The 22,826-nt window shown below is 39.9% G+C and overlaps 4 protein-coding genes across 10 annotated transcripts; 3 read left to right on the top strand and 1 right to left on the bottom strand.

Annotated features, from left to right (window-relative positions):
• Positions 1-248: 248 nt before the first annotated feature.
• Positions 249-3,104, top strand: si:dkey-71d15.2 (SH3 domain-containing kinase-binding protein 1). Of its 5 annotated transcripts, none has more exons than XM_063894555.1 (7): positions 249-659; positions 1,023-1,097; positions 1,251-1,303; positions 1,819-1,920; positions 2,114-2,202; positions 2,345-2,408; positions 2,496-3,104. In XM_063894555.1, exons 2-7 carry the CDS (start codon positions 1,067-1,069, stop codon positions 2,532-2,534), a joined length of 378 nt encoding a protein of 125 aa, XP_063750625.1. In that variant the 5' UTR covers positions 249-659; positions 1,023-1,066; the 3' UTR covers positions 2,535-3,104. The 5 variants fall into 5 exon arrangements, with proteins under 5 accessions (XP_063750625.1, XP_063750622.1, XP_063750623.1 ...); XM_063894551.1 differs by having other exon boundaries at positions 539-659; positions 2,009-2,202; XM_063894552.1 differs by lacking the exon at positions 1,023-1,097 and having other exon boundaries at positions 476-659; positions 2,009-2,202.
• A 690-nt stretch (positions 3,105-3,794) lies between these two features.
• LOC134871718 (lipase member H-like) lies at positions 3,795-8,343 on the bottom strand. 2 transcript variants are annotated; one of them, XM_063894550.1, is made up of 10 exons: positions 8,196-8,343; positions 7,447-7,534; positions 6,211-6,581; positions 6,023-6,131; positions 5,408-5,509; positions 5,233-5,322; positions 4,976-5,143; positions 4,802-4,891; positions 4,103-4,211; positions 3,795-4,005 (listed from the first exon to the last, which is right to left on the bottom strand). In XM_063894550.1, the coding sequence occupies exons 2-10, from the start codon at positions 7,505-7,507 to the stop codon at positions 3,816-3,818; spliced, it is 1,290 nt and encodes a 429-aa protein (XP_063750620.1). In that variant the 5' UTR covers positions 7,508-7,534; positions 8,196-8,343; the 3' UTR covers positions 3,795-3,815. The 2 variants fall into 2 exon arrangements, with proteins under 2 accessions (XP_063750620.1, XP_063750619.1); XM_063894549.1 differs by having other exon boundaries at positions 3,801-4,008; positions 8,196-8,338.
• Positions 8,344-9,623: 1,280 nt separating this feature from the next.
• On the top strand, positions 9,624-14,791 carry LOC134871621 (choline-phosphate cytidylyltransferase B-like). Its single transcript, XM_063894409.1, is given in 9 exon segments — positions 9,624-9,977; positions 11,453-11,552; positions 12,342-12,458; positions 13,192-13,343; positions 13,457-13,535; positions 13,618-13,760; positions 14,121-14,192; positions 14,194-14,310; positions 14,438-14,791. Coding segments are annotated over 9 exon segments (1,041 nt in total). The 5' UTR covers positions 9,624-9,896; the 3' UTR covers positions 14,618-14,791.
• Positions 14,792-15,628: 837 nt separating this feature from the next.
• LOC134872586 (palmitoyltransferase ZDHHC20-B-like) lies at positions 15,629-22,220 on the top strand. Of its 2 annotated transcripts, XM_063895962.1 has the most exons (13): positions 15,629-15,756; positions 16,925-16,951; positions 17,046-17,140; positions 17,309-17,429; positions 18,093-18,162; positions 18,541-18,573; positions 18,680-18,800; positions 19,359-19,491; positions 19,583-19,709; positions 20,070-20,156; positions 20,557-20,636; positions 20,763-20,809; positions 20,888-22,220. In XM_063895962.1, the coding sequence occupies exons 1-12, from the start codon at positions 15,639-15,641 to the stop codon at positions 20,804-20,806; spliced, it is 1,056 nt and encodes a 351-aa protein (XP_063752032.1). In that variant the 5' UTR covers positions 15,629-15,638; the 3' UTR covers positions 20,807-20,809; positions 20,888-22,220. The 2 variants fall into 2 exon arrangements, 1 of the variants encoding a protein (XP_063752032.1); XR_010166825.1 differs by lacking the exons at positions 20,763-20,809; positions 20,888-22,220 and adding an exon at positions 19,818-19,956 and having other exon boundaries at positions 20,557-20,591.
• Positions 22,221-22,826: the final 606 nt, after the last annotated feature.

Here is a 22,826-nt window from a genome sequence, read left to right as displayed (position 1 = left end):
ACCTCTATTTTATCAGGGAAATTGGTAATAGGAGAGTTCATAAAAGTCCATTTTTTTTATCACTTAAGAGGACTGATTTTGAGAGTCTGTGTTTACACGGTTTGAATGGTTATTGGTGTAAAGTATAATTAATATAAAGTCACTTCAGTATAGTTAGCGGACTGAAATAAGCTGACTTTAATCCTCTTTGTGGGTCAAGCTCCAAAATGATGGGTCAAAAATGTCCCGCAATGCAATTGTTTATATCATTAGCTCCCTTTGCCTTCTAAAACTCCAGAGCCTCACATAGCTTACAACTGTTTTCACAGACTGACACTCCTCGTGATAAGCAAACAGAAGATGTGTAAAATCAGTGGTGTCTGCTTGAGCATTGTTTGGAAATAACAACACTTCCTGTGGCGCTCAATCAACACAAACAGTCCTCCTGCCCAGTGTAAACAGTGCACATTGTATAACTGCGCACCAGTTTGTCCCTTTACACACACCCCTCGCCCTTCGCTCTGCCCTGGTGATATTTATGAGCAAAGTGCAGCTAAACTTAGCCGTCTGACAGCAGCCCTCCTCATCACAACAGACTGTGCACAGCACTGGGTTACAATGGACAGTGTCGCGTTACCACAGATGCTGCTGTATCTCAACACTGTCGCCGGCCAAACAAGGTGAGTGCGTGCCCCAGATCCTTGGCTGTAACAGTAATCTGGTAATTTGTTTACTTTAACTAATAAATGTACAGTATAACCTGTCACTGTGCTCCTCTCTGTACGTTGCTTCCAGCATGTGTTGCTCCCTGCTGTGGCATGAGAGAGACAGCTGCCACCAGTGTACCACCCATATTTAGTTTCCCTTACTGAGATAAAACCTCAGTAATGATTAAACTGAAGTTTCTTTTATGAATTGATTACATTTTAACAAATGGAATGACTATTCTTCTATTGAATTTCAATTTCTTAGCATGACATGAGACTGCATTGAGTTTCTGTGATTGTTTTCTCCACTGACTTGCTCCAATCTGTCATTTGTAGATGTAGACTTAAAGACTCTTGCACTTGTATTCCTCTCTGTCACGATGGGCAACTATAGCTCTGCCCTCATTCCTGGTAAGACTTGCAACTCCTATTGTTACAACCATCTGTTGCGACATGCTTTGAAACACTACCATGCTTGAGTGTTAATGCGGGCTTTGAATGACAAAGATTGAACATACATTCTCCATATTACACTCTAACATTTATTTTCCGTTTCTCTCAAAGACACTGAAGAGTTTGACTCTGTGGTGTCGATGGCAGAGAGGCTGAATGAGCAGGTAGCTACTGCTGCAGATATCAGCTTACAGTCAGAGCTCAGACTCTAGGAAGTAAACAATTTGAATCATATTGTTGTTGTTTTATACAGTTAGCATAACTTGGCTTACTGTTTGAAAGTGTGTTGTCTGCTGTGTCTTTGTCCCATCTGTCCTTGGGATAAATTTAACTTTTCTGAGCTGCCTCACACACTATCAGTCACGCACCGCAGGGAAAGATATCTTAAAGAGGCCCTGTTTTTCTTTCTTGTAGTGTGCTATGTAGGTTTTTGTGCATGGAAATGGTCTGCAAAGGCTAAAGTTCCCTCCAGAGGAAGTTTCTCTCCCACACACACTTTGTTTACTTCTGTTACATAATGACATCACAAAATTAGATGTACTCCTTGTAATGAATTAGTGCTATATATATTTTGAAATGTACTTGGATTGAACTTAATATAACTTTTTGTTCACACTGACATTGTGTGAACTACTCTTGAAATGTCCTTTATGTTTTTACTCAAACTATTAACTTACAGGTAGCACTCATGATGGAAGAGGAAGAACAACTAAAGCAGAGCGCAGGAATGGATTCTTTATCACTTCAAGAAAACTCTCAGGAAATGAGCCAAAATGGGCCTGTAAGTGTAAAAGAAAACATAGGCACTTTATTTATATGACAGATTTCTTTCGTGTAGCAAGTGAATGATGATGGGTTATTCTCTCCAGGCAGCAGCAGCACCCAAAAGTGTCTCTACCCAGTCCTTGACCTCCCTCTTACCAAAGGCTCTCTCTGCTGTTCTTTATCCGACGGGGCGTAACTCCGACCCCCAGACGAGCAGAAGTCCACCGAGCCTGGAACAAGTGCAGAGCGACCTGAGAGAGCTGAGAAACCAGTTTGAGCTGATGAAGAGCCAGCACAAGTAAAGCTTTTCTAAACATTACCGGATCTTTTATTTACCTGCCCAGTTTCTCCCGGGCGGGTTGAGACCACCACTTGCATCCCTGCCTCACTGCCTGTGTTTGTTTTGTGCTGCTCTAATCGGACAATATCTTGTGTTCCAGCAAGGAAATTAAACTGCTGATGAGCGAGCTCGATGAGGAGAAGAGGATTCGCTTGACTTTGCAGGTGCAGCAGCAAAAAAATGTATAGATGTAGTACACAATGAAGCTGCATGAATGTGTCATGGATTGATTTTGTTTTCTCTTGTTTCAGATGGAGATGCAACGTATGAAGAAGCACATGTCTAAATGAGCGGAGAACTTCCATCATCAAAGACGAGTCATAAAGGTCACGTTGTACGCAACTCTGATAAATGATATTTTTCTAAGTTTGATAAACTCTTTGCTCTTTTTTTTTATCTACTTCTCTCGGGTGGTAATTTTATTGAACTTTTTCGTTGAACTGGCCTGAAGGACTTAATGTTTTTACTGAGTCAATGCCTAAAGTTCACAGTTGGAGCACACTGGAAGTGATTTGTTATCATCACTCTGGAAATGAGAAGTGCACGGCCCTGGCATACAACCAGTCTGTTTTATTTCGTTCTTTAAAGGGACTCATTGATGACTATTGACTAGAGTGCGTTCAGGTTGAAAAATGTGTCTCTTATTGGCCAGGAAATGTTGGAGATCATCAGTGTTCAAGTGCCAGTAGTACATTAAATATAACTTATACAATGTGATGGAGACACACACAAAGCTTCTGTTATATATTAGTGCATATAATTAAAAAATAAATAGCTTTTGACTGAAGTTAATTGAGCAAGCTGTTTTCATTGATTAGTGTTGTGTGTTTGTTAATTCATTAAACATGTGGCCCAATGTTTACTGGACATTTTATTAAAAGTGAATCTAAACACAAATAAATATATAGTTACAAGTGAAGTCATTCATAAAAATAAGATATAATCTGGAACTTTGGCTTTTTACAGTAAGAAAATCACGAAACCATGGTTTTGTTTTATGACAATTATTGTTCACACTTAGTGACTTAGAAATGTGTTATTGTGCAGAGTAATAATATTGGTCTGTCTCTCTGTCTTACTAAAAATGAAGGTAATAACTGATGTGATCTAAAGAACCACCCTGGGAACCAATAGCAGACAAGAACAAATTAAAATGATTCTTTAAAACTACTTTGTTGTGTTCACAAAGTTCCATGGTTTATATAAAACTATCATTTTCAGATCAATTTAAATTGTTTCTTAAAAAAAAACACATAAACATTAAATCACAAATCAGGTTACAATACCAAAGGATCACATCACAGCCAGGTGAGTACTTGTATCTATGCCGTCCCCTTCCATTCCCCTGTACAATCCTTCAGAGACTGATGAGTCGACTGAATCTCTTCCCGGATGAGCATAGATTGATATTTTTTTACATGATGTCTCAGAAGTTGGAGTCTTCACAGGGAATTGGCCTGAAGGTGAACTCTTTGTTTACCTCGAGAAGAACATCATATCGACAGAGAGGCCTGTGAGGTGAAAACGTTTCAAATTCAATGTCAAATAGATACGTTACACATTGGTAACAGTTAGTATGCATGTTGCATACCTCTCTTGCGTTCCAGGTGAGTGAGACGGATTCGGAGAACCCGCAGCTTATATTTGGGCTTCAACACGTTCCCATTGGAGAATTTAAGAGACATTTTCTGCACCGACTGAAGGTCTTTGTCAAACTGGGCAAACAACTTGGTCTCCGTGAACTTCTTGAACTGGGTGGCTCTGCTAATATGTGAACAAAAATTAGAGAGGTTACTATTCCTGAGATGTTTAGGGAATATTTGTTGCAGAAGTTAAGATGCATGAAGTTAGGACTTACTGGTCAATGGTTGCCACAGCTTCTTTACCGTTACCGTGGAGTTTGGCAGTGATGTATCCCCAGCGGGAGTCCTGGTTCCATATCATCACCTCCAACCTGTAGCTTGTCACTAGGAGATTCAAGTTTGTGTTAAAAATGAATCAGTTCAGTATTTCGACATTCAATGATACATCCTCTTAGATTGTCTACTCTAATCAATAATGCCATATGGTCAGAGTAAATTCGAAACTGATTTTGAATTTGAGATTGTGATTTCTATAAAGCACAAGCATATGTGTTGAACCTCAATCAAATTATCCTCAGCATGTACAAGCACATTGTTGAAGTCAAGAAGAACTGGCTTACAGAGAATGGCGGATCATTAACGGTGAAATTCTAATTATGGAAAAACTCACATACAGAATAAACGTTATGGTAGATAATCAGGCAAAAAGGAATATTCTCTGAACTGATGGAAATATGCTGCTGCATTTCCAGCGTGAAGAAAAGATGGATGACCGTGTGAACACTTATCTTGTAGTGCATAAAGGATAGATTCACAAATAATCAAGTTCGCAGACAAATAGTTAGAAGACTGGACATTCCTAATACATGTCAATATGGAAGTTACTTTATTAAATTGCCACATTGAGGTTTTTGGGTCCTGCTATATGTTTCTTTCTCTATTACGATTGTGATTGTGAGTGATTTGTTACTTACTGCAGTACGGACAGACTTTATTTGTGCTGAAGTAGGTTTTTGTTTGGCCCAGACTCAGCAGGACGTCTCTCCACTGTGTGACATCATAACCTGCATTTGAGTGAAACCGCTGCGTCAGCTCAGATCAAACAGCATCCAATTACTTTATTATTTAGAGATAATTAAAGCACCAACCAAAGACGGGACATCCTGCGGCACCAAAGCGCTCACAGTTCAAGCATTTTCCATCCAGAAAGTCTTTGTAGGAGGAGCAGGGGAAGGCCCGGCTGGTACACGTCCGATCCAAAGAATTAAGGAAGAGTTTCACTGATCTCTGGTGGTCGCATTTAAAATAGGATGATCCTGTACAGAAAGTCAGAATTGTAACTATGGGTGATGTTAAATCAACATTATTTCACTCTTATATAGTTGTGTTTTTTTTAAGCCCTTACCAGAGAAGATGGTCTTTGGGCAGCCGGGTTGATCTGTTCCCCCGTTAGCGTAGAAGTCAATGTGACCCAGAGGTTCCCTGAAGCCCAGGGCTGTAGACGATGTGACAAGGAAATGAATAACTTGCATGACAAACAATAGAGTGAATATAATATATAGTATTTCAGTTTAACTGACCGTCTATGTCTGTGTGAAGGACATCCACAAACTGTGCGTCAGTGGGGTCCAGTCGGCCCTCTGGAGGATTGCCGGTGAACTGAGGCCCGGCTGGATCCAGAGCTGCAGACAGTAGAGCGTCAAGTTTATTCTCAAACCAAGATCAGCTGACTGGGGCTAGAAAACAGCTTAGTAATGATTTAGATGTCTTGGTTTAACAGCTTTTATCTAAATCTTCACTACTGCCTCAGCTGTGTTGAATCTTTCTAACAAATGCTGACCCATCACATCCAACAGTGTTTCTCTTTTCCAGACATCTTTAATTGTAACACAGCAGTATGTCCATACCACCACGTCCTGTTTCTGTTTTCATATGCCTGAACTCCAGATGTCCAGTCAGGCCAGTTTTTGCACACCCCCTTCTCCTTTAAAGCAGTACTGACCTGGACATCTGTGCTCCAGCAGAAGACAGGTGCTCAAATGTTACTAGATACATACCTTGGCCGCATAACAAACTGATGGAGGCAATATGAGTTTTAACATTCAACTTGAAAAATAAATGTCAACACCCAGATCACACTCCATCCCTCACTTATATCATAGGGGTGTTTGAAACTTGAATCTGTAATCTCTTACCTGTAATTCTTCCAATAGACCCATTCAGGTTAGCACCTATGAAGCCTGAGATATGAGCACCAAGGCTGACTCCGATCAAGTAGATGGAGCTCAGAGAGGCCCCGTGTTCCTGAAAAAGATCCACCATTAGTTTTGTTACTCACAACACAGCAGAGATGGCCACAGATTATGTCGGATGCATCTCATACCTCCATAATTTGAATAAAAGCAGTGAGGTTGTTGGCTGCCAGGTGTGTGTTCTCCACTGCCTTAAAATAATTGACATTAGCAGCTCCGTAGTTCCAGTCCACCACTATGACGTTCATGTCTTCCTTGGCAAGCAGCAACTCTGTGAAATTCTTAAACCACACCGGTGGAGATCCTGTGGGCCGGTACCCGTGAATGATGAAGGTGGTTGTTCTGGACAAGTTGAACTGGGGATGTGAGGAGAGGTCGGTGTGGGACACGAGTGTACCACAGGTGACATTTTCCCTGGTGTACAGCAACAACCTGATTTTGAGGTTGGTTCCGATGAAAGCGTGACTGAAATCCAGATCTGTAAATTCTTCACATCTCTCAGCTGGGAGTGATAGCGAAGGATAAAAAAGACAGAGCACAGGAATGATTATTTATGTAGGCGAGGATGACGAAAGGGAAAAAACGAGGCATGGTCATTTCTAAGAAATCTTCTTATATTTAGAAAACGGATCACCCAAAGTTGCAGGCATCATCAGACACACAGCCTGCTACCTCACTCAGTGTGGGAGTATAATGCTTCATTAGGTTGTTTTTTAACACAGCTTCGCCCACCAGCCACACGTCATTCACGTCAACAAGTTAGACTGGGAAAGCAAACCATTTGGCAATGCTGAGATGTATGAGTGAAACTATACTGCTAATACACTTTGCCAGGGATTGTGGATCCATTTAACAAAAATAAAAGCAAAGCGCTCGACCATTTTATAACATCCCAACTGAAAAAGACTATGGTGGGTATTTCCCCATTAATCTACACAAACTACATGATAACTATTGAGCTAAACAAGAATTAAGGCACAAAACAACATGTCTACAAACAGACTTCACCCTTGATTATGTGAACTGGCACTGACGTTTAGATTGAGTTGATATCTTGCTTGCTGCTGGATCACTGACAGTATATTGACTTCAACTAAGATGTAAAAGTAACTTTGTGTTTGGTAAACATCATCAGTCCGTCTCAGTAAACGTTACACAGTAGATGTGGTTTCTCTACACACACAGATCGCCGTGATGCATGGCTGCATACACCAGCTGACACTCCCCTATGTGTGTAGACCAAAATGCATGTGTTGGTTTTCCTTCAGTTCCTCAAATGTTTACTTTGCTTCAACTCAAATACAAAAATGACCCTGCATGTGTGTGTGTGCATTTGATACAGTTACAGTGTTTGCTTATTGGCTTACCTTGGCATATTCGAACAGCTATCAGTAGGAGCAGCGTGAGCAGATAGTGCCACAGGAACATGCTTCACACCAGCAGATATTGTGTAGACTGTAGTCATCAGGGTCAGACCATCACATGAAAACACACCAGTCAGGCATTATTTGACCCACAATATAATCACCAGCAAATCACATGGACACACACACACACACACACACACACACACACACACACACACACACACACACACACACACACACACACACACACACACACACACACACACACACACACACACACACACACACACACACACACACACACACACACACACACACACACACACACAGCACACACACAAGAAGAGCCTTCTGATGTTTCTCTTAAACTTGGTGTTTTCCTCCACATGCTGTAGTTTTGCTCTAGAGGCAAATCCAGCTGGACTGAAGCGAAGACAAGAGGTATTTGTGCTTATCTACTTTCTTTCTAATGTTGTGGATTTGTAGGAAAAACGTCTTAAAGACCATTTTTGCGTAATTAAGTTCATTTGCAGGCTGATTATCTGTTTCTAGCCCCACCCACTATGATCAATCTCAACCAATGCCACTGAGTTTGACAGCAAAACTGAAACATGCACAAATCTGTCTGTGACTAAACTCTTCTGCCTCAATTGACACCTCATGTGTACTGAGTGTTAAGTGTCTTCCTTCAATTCAACAAATTTAAAACAGACATTGAAAAAAGAACATGTCGTTCTTATCAGTCTTACCTTGGCCGTAGTATAATATTTCCTGGTCCAGTGTGTCAAACATTACAAGTTATTCTCTGTTTGAGCCACATATTTGGGCAGTGTTCACTCCAGGAAGTGAGAGGTGGAACAGCAATACTCCCGCCCTCTCTCACGATGATAGCCACACCCCTTGCCTCAGGTCATTGTGCTCAGAGGTGAAACATTCCTTTACAGTCACTCCTGGTTCCTGAGAGCGCCAACCGGTTCTGATACTGTGTTTTGTATCACTGCTTTGATTTTGATTTGAATTTGAATCTTTGAGTCTCCAGTATCATTCAAATACAAAACAAGTAAAGGGAAAGAGAAACTTGTGGTTATTCCCAACAAGCTGTTATCCCCTAAATGAACATCCAGTCATGTTTTATGAGTCGAAACCAAACCGCACTGACATTTGCGAGAAGTTGCACAACAAATCCTACTTCATAATTTAACCTCAGGATTTTCCCACAATACACTGAAGGCCTACGATCTTTGGGATACTGTTCACAGTGTAAGGTGCCAGTTTAACCTGCCAAAGTTATGTTCCATCCTATTAATTCAGGTTTAACCTGCCGTAAGTCTGTAGAAGATGTCTTTATAAGCTTTTACCCTTCTACCAATGCCAAACATACAGTATCATAAAGTATGTTTTATAATACTTGGATTATTTTAAATATTGTAAACAAATGAATCGGACAAAATGTAGTGTCACTTGTTCCCTGGATTCCAGTTTCTGTGGAAGTTGACACAATCTTGATCTAATATTTTTATTTATAACATGTATAATTGTTTTATGACCAGTGGTGGAAAGAAACAAAAAACATTTACTCAAGTACCATACTTCAGTTTTAGTTTGGCACACTTGTACTTCACTTGAGTATGTCCATTTTATGCTACTTCTAACTTCTACTCTACTACATTTTGAAAGCAAATATAGTATGTTAATATTTAATATTGTGAGAGGAGTAATTGTGCGTATTGAGTACTTTTACTTTTGATAATTTAAGTACATTTAGCTGATGATTATTCTGTACTTAAGTAACATTTTGCATTCAGGATTCGTACTTCTAATGGAGTATTTTAAGACCATAGTATTTCCACTTTTACTCAAGTAAGGGAGTACTTCTTCCACCTCTGTCTATGACTAGTAGGAATGGCTGCACTCACAGCAGAAATGATATAACACCCAGCTGTGTTTCCACTCTGGGCCACTTGTAACAACTTTGTGAAATGCGAGAACACATTTTCCCTCTGTGTTTGGTTCCAAAGGCTGCCAGTGTAGAAGCTCTGGGCTCATACTCACTTTTATAGTAGGTTTCATCCTGCTACACAACATGTGACAATATTAGCAGCCTCTGATCTCTACACGTCACAGTCGGGTACGAAATGTGAGAGTATATTTATAACTTAGCATTGCATACATCATCCTGTTGCAACGATCTTTCCTGTGAGTACATGCAGTTAGAGAGAGTCCTCAGTAGCATTGATGAGTGGGTGCAGTCTGCCTTTGTGAATGGTTTTATCGGAGTGGCTTGAACTTTGCTCACTACAGTTTCCCGTCATCAGGGTCAGGCAGGCCGATGGGATGTATACTGAGTTAAAAGCACACGACTGCTTAGACTATCCCCCTGTGTACAGTTGGTAGGCCAGCTGAGAGCGGCAAGGGGGTGTTGTGAGAAGATCCGAAGCAGAACGTCCAGGATGGCAGGGAGGAGACGAGGCCGGGGCAACACTGGCCAGCAACACCAGGCCCCAAAGAACCAGAGAGCAGGCCCTCGCGGGGTAAGACCTGTTCTGTCATTTAATGGTTATTCCCACACTTTAGATAACAATAAGGGAATTCTTAGGATCCTAATTGTCTTACGGTTTTAAGGTATTACTTAGAGTGGACACTGGAAATGCGAGATACATACAGTTAAATGTTCTAGTTATATTTGTTTTGTGTTGTTAAATCAAAGGCTTTGTCAATATTACAGTAGTAAATGTTTCCCATATGTCTGTTTGACTTGTGACAGGAAGAGCAGAGTAAACTGAAAATAGAGTGGAGTGATTATGTTTGGTCATAGAGCAGCGACGTGATTGTTCTCAAGTGATATTAAGTAAACACTTGTCTGATATGATGAAAGCAGTTTTAAGTCCTCCTTTTCCTTAAAAAAGTGCATTATTATTCGTTTAAATGATCTTGATGCTGTATATGTGGCCTGTGACAGAATTGTGAGCCACATATAATATAATTTAAGTACAAAAGTCACACATTACATCTCAAATGTGTGCCTCTTTTGTGGAAACCTGCATGTTTGTTTACTTCTTAAAACCTGTAGGTTTCATTGCTATATGGACTGAGAATCAACATTTATAAGAAGCATGGAGGGCTAAAATAAATTGTCTTCACAAAGATCATTTCAAGATAAAGCCAAGAGGGTGAACATTACAGCCGTATAGATTAACACAGCACAGAATCACCAGACATTTGAGTGGAAGCAGAGGTCAAAGTAGATCTTACAACACATCAGATAAAGATACTACACACAACCCAAAGTCCATGACATATGGAGATGCTCGTTACTGACAGAATTACTGTTTTGAAGATAATTATCAAAGCTATCTGGTGTTGATAACAAATGTTTCTTTGTAGTACTCATTTTTTCTTACCAGATCCAGGGGGAGCTACTTTCAAATGTAAATACTAATGTTTTATGTAGATTAATCAAACTGTTATATTCTAAGTTCTGTCTTAGCACAGTTGCTGTATTTTGTCTTCCTGCACCTTCATGTTTTATAACACCAGGTTCCCACGCTCAAAATAGGTGCAGGTGAACAGGATACTTTACAAATACCGTGTGGCATGATTGCAAAATAATAATAATAATAATAATACATTTTATTTGAAGGCGCCTTTCTCTGCACTCAAGGACACCGTACACATGATACAAAGACAATAAAAGGAATCAACAATGCAAGTAAAAAATAAAAACAATAGACAAATTGGAATTGACAGAGGAATTGATATCAAGTGGAATAAGCAGTTTTGAACTGATGTGTTTTGAGCTGTGTTTTGAAATGGGGGAATGAATCCATGTTTCTGAGTTGGGGTGGTAATGAGTTCCAGAGACGCAATTGTGTATAAAACTTCATGTTTTTCAGTTTGTTCTCTTCTTGTCAGGATTAGTGGTTGAGAAAACAAATAATCTGAATTGGAAATTGAAAGCTCCATCAAAGTCCAAACATGTTCTTCCCTCTGCTCTCCCTGTTTTCAGTCTCAGCGGCAGCCAGCTGCTTATGCCAAATCCACAGGTTGTGATTCAGAGATCCCCCATGATAAGCTGACCATCACCCAAGCACGGAGGGGGACACCAGGTCTAACTTCTCTTTACTGTTTGCTCCCATTTGTAAATGATGTCTTGAAACTAAGAACGTCTCCAGATTGTGTCAACCAGCTCGTAGATAAGAGACACGTAGGATAATTATTCGGATTCTGCTTCTGGGGTTCTTCCTTTCCTTTAGTGTGTTATATGTTTGTGTGCATGTAAATGGTCTGCAAAAGCAAAAATCCCAGAGTTCCCTCCGGAAACCCCTCCATTGGACTCCTTTGTTTACTTCCGAAACATAGTGACATCACTGTGAACCACTCATGCTTCTATTGGCTATCGCTCAAACACATTGTACGTGATAGGCTAAGGGATGGGACATTACTAGGCTGTTTTCCAATCCCAACAGAGCCGGCCAGCTAACCAATCAGAGCAGACTGGGCTCTGGTTGCAGCACAGGCAGTATGAGAAAAATAAAGAGCCCTTTGAACATTGAAGCATGGAGACATGTCACAGTAGGGGACAAAATAAAAACATGAAACCTGAAAAGGAGCAGAATAGGGCCCAGATAATCATGATGGTATCAGCTGATATCAGTTGTAAATAGTTACAGTATTTATTTCTTTACTGCTAGTTATTTGGCTGATTGTAGGGTTGGTATTATCATGATCTCTCTCCCCAGGAATGTGTCACGCCAACGTCTAACGGTTGATCAGATATTGGCATCAGCCTAGTCTACTTCAGGCAATCTCTTTGAATAATATAGAAAGAGGAATTGATGGTCTATGAAGGATGTTTTGGTATTAAAAGACATGTTTTCATATGTATCATCTTGTAGCTAATCGTCCTGTGCGAGTCTACGCTGATGGGATTTTTGATCTTTTCCATTCGGGGCATGCTCGAGCTCTGATGCAGGCCAAAAATGTGTTTCCAAACACATACCTGATAGTAGGAGGTAAAGTATGAGTCTCACTCCCTTTGATGCAGGGGACATTTAAACAGTGTGTAAATGAATGGGCATTTAATAACTGGACATGGATTATAATCAGGCTTGGAGAAACGGATTACATGTAACAGGATTACCTAATCAGGATTACAACGAAAGGTGACTGTATTCCCATAGTTAAATAAACTAACGAGGTTACTGTTACCATTAAAACAATTGGGATTTAATAGCAAGATTACAATGTTGGTAAACACTAAAAAACTGCCGATTGTGTTTGTTGTAAAATAATCTGATTTTATTTCTTCTCTGTAAACTATACACTTCTATATACTTTAAGTGTGAATCTATACGCCTACTGCCTGAATCTGCTTTATGGTTTTCACTTTCTTTGGTTCATTTGAGATCATTTTAATTCAGTTGGTGAACCTATATCTTTATAAAGTTGTGTGGGTGAGCTTAACTCTATATATTAAACTAAACCCGAGCATTTTCTATCAGCTCAGATTTGATTTCTGCTTTTTTAAATCGTCTTACATACATGTTATTGTTGAGTATGTAGTGTGTGTAATCGGTATAGCATACAATTTCAAAGTAACCCTCCAAAACCTTGATTACAATAATGATAAAAATGTCATTTGAAGGACCACAGTCTTTTATTAATTGGACGAAATGTTACGGTTCATCATTCCTGATAAATCCTGACTACCTGGTTAAAGCCTACTGAGTTCCTTTGTGTCCTTAGTCTGCAGTGATGAACTCACCCACAAGTTAAAGGGCTACACGGTGATGACAGAGGATGAACGCTACGACGCCCTGACACACTGCCGCTACGTAGACGAGGTGGTGCGGGACGCTCCCTGGACGCTTAACACAGAGTTCCTCCAAAGACATAAGGTCAAAGGTTACGCAGTCACTGGACACACAGCTTCTCACTATGTCATACAGTGACAACACCAACAGATATCTGGTGCTAAATCAGTCTGAACGCTTTAATGTTACACTCACAGATTGACTTTGTGGCCCATGATGATCTTCCTTACACTTCTGCTGGATCAGAGGATGTTTATAAACACATTAAGGAAGCAGGTAACCATATAGCTTATAATATATATGATTTGAGTTCTGTTATCATTTTAATGACTTACATTCATTCATGTTTTAATGTCAGGGATGTTCGTGGCCACTCAGAGGACAGAAGGAATCTCCACATCTGATCTGATCACTCGTATCGTCAAAGACTACGACATTTATGTTCGACGCAACCTGCAAAGAGGCTACACAGCCCGGGAACTCAATGTTGGATTCATTAATGTAAGTTAAATTGTATTTATTTCAAGTTACAAAACTGAACATTAAAGCTTTCGGTTATGAAGATGAAGATTCAACTTTATTGTCATTGCACAGAGTACAAGTACTAGGACAACGAAATGCGGTCTCTGCATTTGACCCATCCTAGTGTTAGGAGCAGTGGGCTGCCATTATGTACGGCGCCCGGGGAGCAGTGTAGGTAACCAGTGTCTTGCTCAGGGACACCACGGTGGCACTAGGTCTTTCGGGGACTTGAACTGGTGACCTTCCAGTTCCCAGGCCAACGCCCTATGGACTTCGCCACCACCACCGCCCCTTATCATAAATGTACCGACAGTCACTCGCTTTGTGTTTCGCTGACAGGAAAAGAAATACCGACTCCAGGAACAGGTGGACAAGATGAAAGAGACGGTCCGCACGGTGGAGGAAAAGTCCAAAGCACTTTGTCTACAGGGTGGAAGAGAAGAGCCATGACCTCATCCACAAGTGGGAAGAGAAGTCGAGAGAATTTATCAGCAACTTCCTGGAGCTTTTCGGACCTGATGGAGCCTGGGCATGTTCACTTTTACATCAATATTCACTTTCAATTAAGTTTGTTTTCAATTGGCGCTGATGCTTTTTTAAATAGAAATATATTCACAGTTAAAAATATTAAACTTCCTGTCTCTGTCCATGTCTAGCATGCGATTCAGGAGCGCAGTGGCCGGATGCTCCAGGCCCTCTCACCCTACTCCTCACCCCGTGGCTCCCCAAGCAGCAGTCCCACCAGAAGACGCTCAGTTTCTCCTGATTCCTCCTCTGCCTCCCCCTCCCAATCTCCCTCCTCTCTCTCCCCTCCTTCCTCCCCCTCCTCAGCTTAAAAGCCTTTCTTGAAGATTCCTCCTCATGAAAAACAATCTCATAAATGCTGGATTTATAAAAGTCTATTGGTCCATGATCTGGTACATAATATGTCGGAGAATATTTATTATATATTAACAATCAAATGGAACTAATGCTGGTTTATTCAAGTCCATGTACATAAAAGTGGTTACACTGCTCTGATATTATTTGTCTTATGTCATTTGTTACTGTTCAATATAATGCATATCCAACAAGTCCTTATACCTTAATGAAAAGGCGGTTTTAAACATGTAGTGACTTATAAATTGATACTGAAACACAGCTATCTGGCTAGATTAAGGTTGTATAATCAAATCACTCAAAACCTACCAATCTATATACCTTTTCACACATAGCCATGCCAGCACACATACTGGGGTTTAGCAACTAAAAACTACCATGTTGGGAGATATTGAGGCAACATGCATTCTGCCCCCATGTGGTCAAAAAAAATCATTCAGTGCAGCTTTAAACCAAACTCTTTTTGGCTACTTTAAAACATTACATAAAATATAATGTTTTTTTTTTATGAATTGACTTTTTCTCACTCTTTAACCTTTGTTTTAAATTCTAACATTCAAACATTTTATTAAAGCCTATGATTTATGAAAAATACATAAACGCAAAACTAGCAAGAGATCCACTCGTGCAGTTTCATCAGTAGCGTTGAAAGCTACTCCGAACAGATCTTCACTTGTGTTGTCTCTTTAATAACAGTAATAATAGCATTTATAAGTTACATTTTATGAGTCACACATTTCTTTACATAGACTACAAAACAAGGAAGACTAACAGAATATCTTGTTTATATTTAATTAAAAAAGGTAGTTAAGTCTAAGCAGTCTGATGATGAAATCAATGCATCAACAAAGGGTTAAAATGAGATTCACGCTGCGTGCAGTACGCTTGGGAACTACAAACACATCTGCGCATGTGCAGCTCGATTATTTAAAGGAGGATATGACGTCATCCCAAGCTAATGTCCTACACGGATTAAAGATGGCGCCGTCTCATGCACTGAGGTGCTGCAAACGGGCTCTGAACTGGATACCTGTTCTGTTTATTAACCTGGTTGTCGGCTGGTCTTATTACGCCTATGTTGTGGAGCTCTGTGTCTGTAAGTACACTCACTATTATAAAGTATTAACTAAAAGTGGGGGCGGATATCTGCTTGTGTTGACAGTTTCTAAGTGTTGCCAACTTTGATAAGCTCGAGATTTAAAGTTACCCCGGGCTGCATACGTTACTGTAAACATGCGTTTTATCCTAAGGACAATACTACACGACATGCGTGTGTGTCAGATTGTTTAACCATTGAAATACATACATTCATTACAAAATAAAGCATTATTTAATAGGGGCACTTTTCTCAGGAAAGGAAAGTCTGTGTGAATCGTTTCCAGTCATAATGAATAACAGCTTCATTATGATAGTTAAATGCACTTTCAATGCGGGTTTACTGCAGTAAAAAAGGCCAGGGATAAAACTTTGCTGTATGTGTTAAAATGTATATTTATCTATAAATGAATGGTCATCTATAAGCTCCTTTTTAAAATTATTAAAAAACGTGTATGGTTCAAAAATATGTGCCCAAGTGTATTTCCTATTTTCTTATCTTAGCACAACTTGTCTGTTTTCAAATGACAATGATGAACAATACATTTGTTTTAAATGTTGTTTGACCAATAATAATCAGACCTTGTGAGCCAGCTGTAAAATAATAATAAGGGATGGCTAACTTAACCACATGATGTTTATAGGTCATGCTTGCTGTGGTTATTATATCGTAATGGAGCTAAGTAGATGCGTCCAAAAACAGAGACAAATTACATCTATAATTATAGGACTAGCATCATTTAAAAATCAGAGCATTTCCTAAAAAACTAATCTGCAAATGTGATAATCCAAGCCTAAATGGGCAGGTCTGTAATAAATCAAGCTTTCTTTTCAATAGATGTATATAAATCAGTAATGCCGGCCATGACATCCACTGCCCTTGCTCTCACAGTAGGTTTTTTTTCATAGTTTATTTCAGCCTGGAACTGATGATACCATTATTAGCAAGCAGGCGTACTGTAGTTCTCTCCATAGCTCAGCAGCAGTGGTGCTCAGGACAGGGACATCCCCCTAAAACAAAGCTCTCTGTTGTGTGAGGGTCACTGCTGGCCGTGCCAGGCTGCTGCCACATGGTGTGAGAAATGGGTGTGTGGTGGTGGGGGATGTTTATTCTTAGGACTATCATGACGCCTCACTAATATATATATTTTTCTTGTCTTTTTATGTAGATACAATCCTCAATAATGCAGAACGGAGTAAGTGCTACCCACCATTATTCCTCTCATGTTAATCATTCAAAGAAGAAATTGTTGAAGTACAAAGCTAACTTTTTAAAATTTCTCTTCACAGTCAGCTATTTGGTCATCTTTCACATTTTCTTCGCCATGTTTATATGGTCCTACTGGAAAACTATCTGGTCCAAACCAGCAAGCCCCTCAAAAGCGGTAAGCCAAGAAAAAAGTAGTGAAAAATAAGTTTTCCAAAGTGTATTTTAGAAGGTTTTATTTGGTAAATATACACGTATAGCAAACAGTCCATGAGTGTCCTATACCCGTTTACATCACATCATTTGTAATGGTTGTCTCTGACTCCAGTCTTTCTCCACCTGTTAGTTTGGTTTGCCCAGAGCAGAGAAGGAGCTGTTTGAGAGGGAGGAGCGAGCCGAGACGCAGCAAGAGATTCTGAAGAAAGTGGCGAAGAATTTACCCGTGTATACCCGCACAGCAGGAGGAGGTGAGGCTTTCACATCAACAGCAAAACTAACCGTGGTTGTATTTTAACACCCAGTGAACTTAAGAAACCGTCTTAACCGTCATAGAATAGAATCGGAGGATGAAACCCTCTTTATTAGTCACATACATGCACACAGCAGAGCACACACAGTGAAATTGGTCCTCTGCATTTAACCCATCCTAGTACTAGGAGCAGAGGGCAGTGCCGGGGAGCAATGGGGAGGTGTCCGGTGATTTGCTCAAGGGCACCACAGCAGGGCCTAGGAGGTGAACTTTTTCATTAAGTTTGTTCGGGGACTTGAACCAGCGACCCTACGATTCCCAGTCCAAGCCCCTACTGACTGAGCCACTTCTGGACATGCTTCTTCCCCATTGGGATAAGAGTGCACCACTGATTATATCTCTATCAAATACATTTGACTGGTAACGCCTTCAGTATCGGGCTCATGTGTTTACCATACTGCATGTATCAACGTGCTTATTTGGAATCAGGTGCACCTCGTTATCTCAATAGACCACACCTGGCTCTTCTACTAATCGACAATCATCAGTGGTTTTAAAATTTCAATATCTTTTGTTACACATCTGCTGTGTCACATGTTTTGTGCTGTCTTTCATTTTTGAGTCGAGCACTAATTCTGCTTTTTTTTCCCCCACTGCAAAGCCGTCCGTTACTGCGACCACTGCCAGGTGATCAAACCTGACCGCTGCCATCACTGCTCAACCTGTGAGATGTGAGTGTTTATTTAACTTACACGCTTTATAATTGAGGTTCATTATTATTATCTACAACAGTTTTCCTGGAAGGAGCATGCATGTATGTGTTTAACTGATTCTTACTTAGATTTTATGTTGTCAAATATCAAATGTTAGGCTGCAAGAAGACATGATTGCAGCTGAGATTTTTAAACCAAAATGTATTTCTTTGCAGGTTTTAAAACAAATTTCTCCAGGGCTTTGATATACAACTAAACATGTATTGAACTAAATGAGCTCTATGCTTTCCTGACATGTAAAGGTGCTTCAGAGTACCTGCATCAGCAACACTTCTTAGATGTTGACATGTTCTAGAAACCACTAATAGGATGTCGTCTTTATTTTCCCTGTTCAAGGTGTGTGCTGAAAATGGACCATCACTGCCCCTGGTATGCTTTTGTTCATTTAAATATGCATTTAAGCTAGTTTTTATTCCATCATAATAAGTGATTAGCATCTTTTTCTTTCTCATGTTTCTGTTGTGTTTGCTTCCAGGGTGAATAACTGTGTGGGATTCTCAAACTACAAATACTTTGTGTTGTTCTTGGCCTACGCCGCACTCTACTGTGTGGTAATTTGTGCTACAGTCATCCAGTATTTCCTCAAATTCTGGACAGTAAGTACAGAAACTTCCTCAGCATATTTTACTGTTGTGTTTTCAGTCCATTAAAGGTGTTTGTAGTATCTTGTAGCTTATTTTACTCATAATACTCCAAAAAACATTCTTAGAAATGGTGCCAAAAATATCTTAAAAGTTAAAACTCTTTGACATTATCAAAAATATAATCAGCTGCCGTGAAGCTCTGATGAGGCAGGGGATGATTGCATTGTAAGATATCGACCAATTTGTCTGCAGAGTGTGTCTGAGTGGTGTGTGTCATGTGATCACTTATCAGGAGATCCTCTTCAAAATATTGCTTTGCACGAAACAATGGCTCCTGTCACATCGTCCTACAGTGAAGGAGTAGATTGTGTTCTAACAAAGCAAAGAAATACTAAGATACTGTTCTGCGCAAAGGTCAGATGTTGTAGTGACCAGAGAGAGAAAAAAGCAAATCAAACAATTCATTTTCCATTTCATGGCAATCAGCTGTTTGGGTAAAAATCCCCTAACCGTAACACGGACAATATTATTTAAGATTGACACTTTTGTTATTTTCTTCCCCCTCTGAAGAAACAGCTGCCGGACACACATGCCAAATTCCACATCTTGTTTCTGTTCTTCGTGGCGGCCCTGTTCTTCATCAGCGTCCTGTCACTACTCAGCTACCATCTGTGGCTTGTGGGGAAGAACAGGACGACTATAGGTAGTTATACATATATTTGAAATGTAGTTCAACTTCTGAGTATATACTTTTAAAATTCACTGACTCAAAATATTCTTTCCACTATTTTCAGAGGCTTTCAGGGCCCCCGTGTTCACTAACGGTCCAGACAAAAACGGGTTTTCTCTCGGCTTCAAGCGAAATGCAGCTGAGGTATTTGGAGACCAAGGGAAGTACTGGATGTTTCCCGTTTCGTCAGGGTAAGTCGACTCTCACCTTTTAGAAATCACTATAAAACCAAGGCAGCCCTACGGTATGTCTACACTGTGGCCAAAAAACTCCCATTTATTTATTCATTTGGGCGGCAGTAGGTGACTTGGCTTGGCAACTGAAGAGTTACCGGTTCAAGTCCCGATCGAACCAAAAACACGGAGTGTGAACTGGTAACTGAAGAGATGTCAGAAAATGAAATGCAAGGCAACGAAACCACAGACCTAACCAGTTCAGGTCCTATGCATGTGTTTATTTGTAATGTGTGTGTATACAATAACTGAAATTCACCCTGAATCCATCCAATGCTTCCATGTTTACTCATGCTCTTTTAATCTCTGTTTCATCAGACTGGGAGATGGACATTCCTTTGTTACCAGATTGGTACACATAGATCCTGAAAGAGCGAACGGTATCCTTCAGCAAAATGGAAAAAGGTTGGTAACGTTTTTTTTTTTTTAAAGGGGCCCTATTATTTGTTTTTGTGACATCACTGTGTAATATTCGCTTCTATTGGCTATCGCTCCAACACATTGTATGTAACAGGGTAAGAGGCAGGACATCTCTAAGTGGTTGACCAATCACAACAGAGCCAGCCAGCTAACCAATCAGAGCAGACTGGGCTCTGGTTTCAGACAGAGGGTGAAAAGAGGTGCACAGGCAGTATGAGAAAAACAAAGAGCTTTCTGAACATTAAAGCATGGAGACATGTCCCAGTAGAAGCACAAAACACGATATGAAGCTGAACATTTGCATAATAGGGCTCCTTTCTTATTGTATCCGTTTCCTCTCAGTTTTGTTTGCTGTGTTTAATCTCTAATGGGACTTTAATTACAGCTCTGCCGATGGGAAGCCCGACCCTTGTGTCCATGGTAACAATATACAACACACAGCAGACAGCAGCAAAGGGAATATAGGTTTGTTGATGATTCCCTCATCACATTTTTCCTTTTGGTCATTGCTGTTTATATGTTTCTGATGTTACTTGTTCAAAAGTCAAGCCTTTACCAGTGCCTGCAACCTCTCTTGTGTCCTCTTTTCAGAGGGAGGACAGACAGACTCTGTGAAAGTGGAGAATGAGCAATAGCAGGTATGTGAATGTGACGTGAATGCTGTACAGTTTTGCTGGTTTGTCATCCTGTATTGATTTCCACTTTGTTGCTCGCAGGTACATTACATCAGCAAACCATGATGCCTTAAACCAGGAGCATCAGCACCTGTACAGGAGCCGTCCTCCACTTTCATTGTGACAGTGCAAACCTCAAGCCACTTTGTTTTGTACGTACATTTATTTGACCATCTTTCATCCAGCGTGTTTTGAGCCAGCACCACAAGAACACTGATATCATGTCAACAGGGACCTCGTAGACCGGAGCAGATGTGATTGGTCTTTGATACGAGCCAAAGACTTTCAAATAAGGTTTTGTTATTATTGCGCCTGAAGAAAATATTGGACTGCTTTTTTCCATCTTGAGCCAATTGATTGTCCGTCTACATGTACAGGCATTAATCCCGTAATACATTCCTACTAGAGAATCATTGTTTGTCAGTATTAATCAAGCATTAATTACTAAACAAGAGCAGAGGGGGCCACTAATGCAAGATGAACATAAACCCTAGAAAATGGGGAGACATTGCAATTAGTTATTCCAGTAGTGTGTTACAGTTTACGTCATCAAACTATTTTAAAAGTCTCTCTTTTTACACTTTAACCATATTATATGTCATTATACTATGGTCAGCAGACAAGCTTAAATGTGTGGAAGAAATCCAATGGTTTAAACAACAACAACAAAATGTCATTGCACTATAAATATTTGTTATTTATTTGTTGACAAGCTTTTTATAAATGAATTGTTTTTGAATGTCTATTTATTTTTATTGTAATGAATTGTTTTATTTTGTATTTATTTTTAAATGGGCATTTTCCTTTTCCTCAGATGTTTTCATGATCAATCCTTTGCTACGGTATGTGTTTGTTTTAAGTTAATCACTTTAAATGCCAATGATTTAAATATGTCTCCTTTGTGGTTTTTCACAGGTAATAGTTTTTTTTAAAAATATTTATTTGTACGTTTATAAGTAAGAGCACAAAATGTAACCACTGTAAAACTGTACGAGGATAAAGTCAGAAAGGTCCGTGACCTTGACCTGCTGTGTCCTTGAGTCTGAGCCAGGATAGATAAGACAGTGTATAATGAACGAGTTAATTAGCGTCATCATGAATGCTCCTCTCTGTGCTCCTGGCAGCTGTTTTATTGTATTACATTCAAGTGGAAATGATGAGGTGTGCCTGAATGATCAGAAAATATGAATGTGTATATGTTACTTCCTGGGTGCATGTACTCACAGAATCTAACTAACTGCACTGACTGACCTTTGAACTTCGCTTAATGCACCATCAAGCCGCAAAACCTACAGCAGTAAGGCCTGTGAGGAACGGTTCAGGCACGGCGACCTTCAATGATCTGTAACAATAAACATAATGTCAGAAACTCAAAGGTGTCATTCTTCATTTTAAACTCTGGTTCAGGGGGATTTGTAAGACACTTAGAGGAGTTAAACAGTCTGACCTGACTGTGAAACAGCTGTGCAGAAGACAGGGATCCAGACAAACCTCTTTAGATGTTTTTTTAGAAACTGCTTTAACTAAAGAGTAATGCAAGCTCTTAATGCAATAGGAGAAAGTAGTCCCAACCCTATCTGTGTTGAGATAAAGCTGGATATATTTGCTCCTGATAAAAACAAGAAATGAGCCATTCTGCATACTGGGCACTTTCACTTTTGATACGTAAAGTTCATTTAATTGAGAATACTTCTGTACTTTAATTAATAGTTTAAATTCAAGATTTGTACTTGTAATAGTATAGTGATTTTACTTTCACTCAAGTAAAGGACCAGAGTGATTTTACCACCACTGAATGATATTAAACAGTAGCTTGTGATCCAATGCAAACCATTGGACTTGCCTAATATATATGATCACATGTTTACGTGTGGAATTGTATTTACATTTGTGGCTTGGCTTTAGGGATGTCAATCCTGGCTCCACCACTTTGGTCCAGACCAAAAATCTCCAAGTCTCTCAACAACTATTGGATGAATTT

Source organism: Eleginops maclovinus, chromosome 11, assembly GCF_036324505.1.
Source record: "Eleginops maclovinus isolate JMC-PN-2008 ecotype Puerto Natales chromosome 11, JC_Emac_rtc_rv5, whole genome shotgun sequence".
Taxonomy (NCBI): domain Eukaryota; kingdom Metazoa; phylum Chordata; class Actinopteri; order Perciformes; family Eleginopidae; genus Eleginops; species Eleginops maclovinus.
The sequence above is the reverse complement of the archived record's forward strand: the minus strand, read 5'-3'. Positions and strand labels throughout refer to the sequence as shown.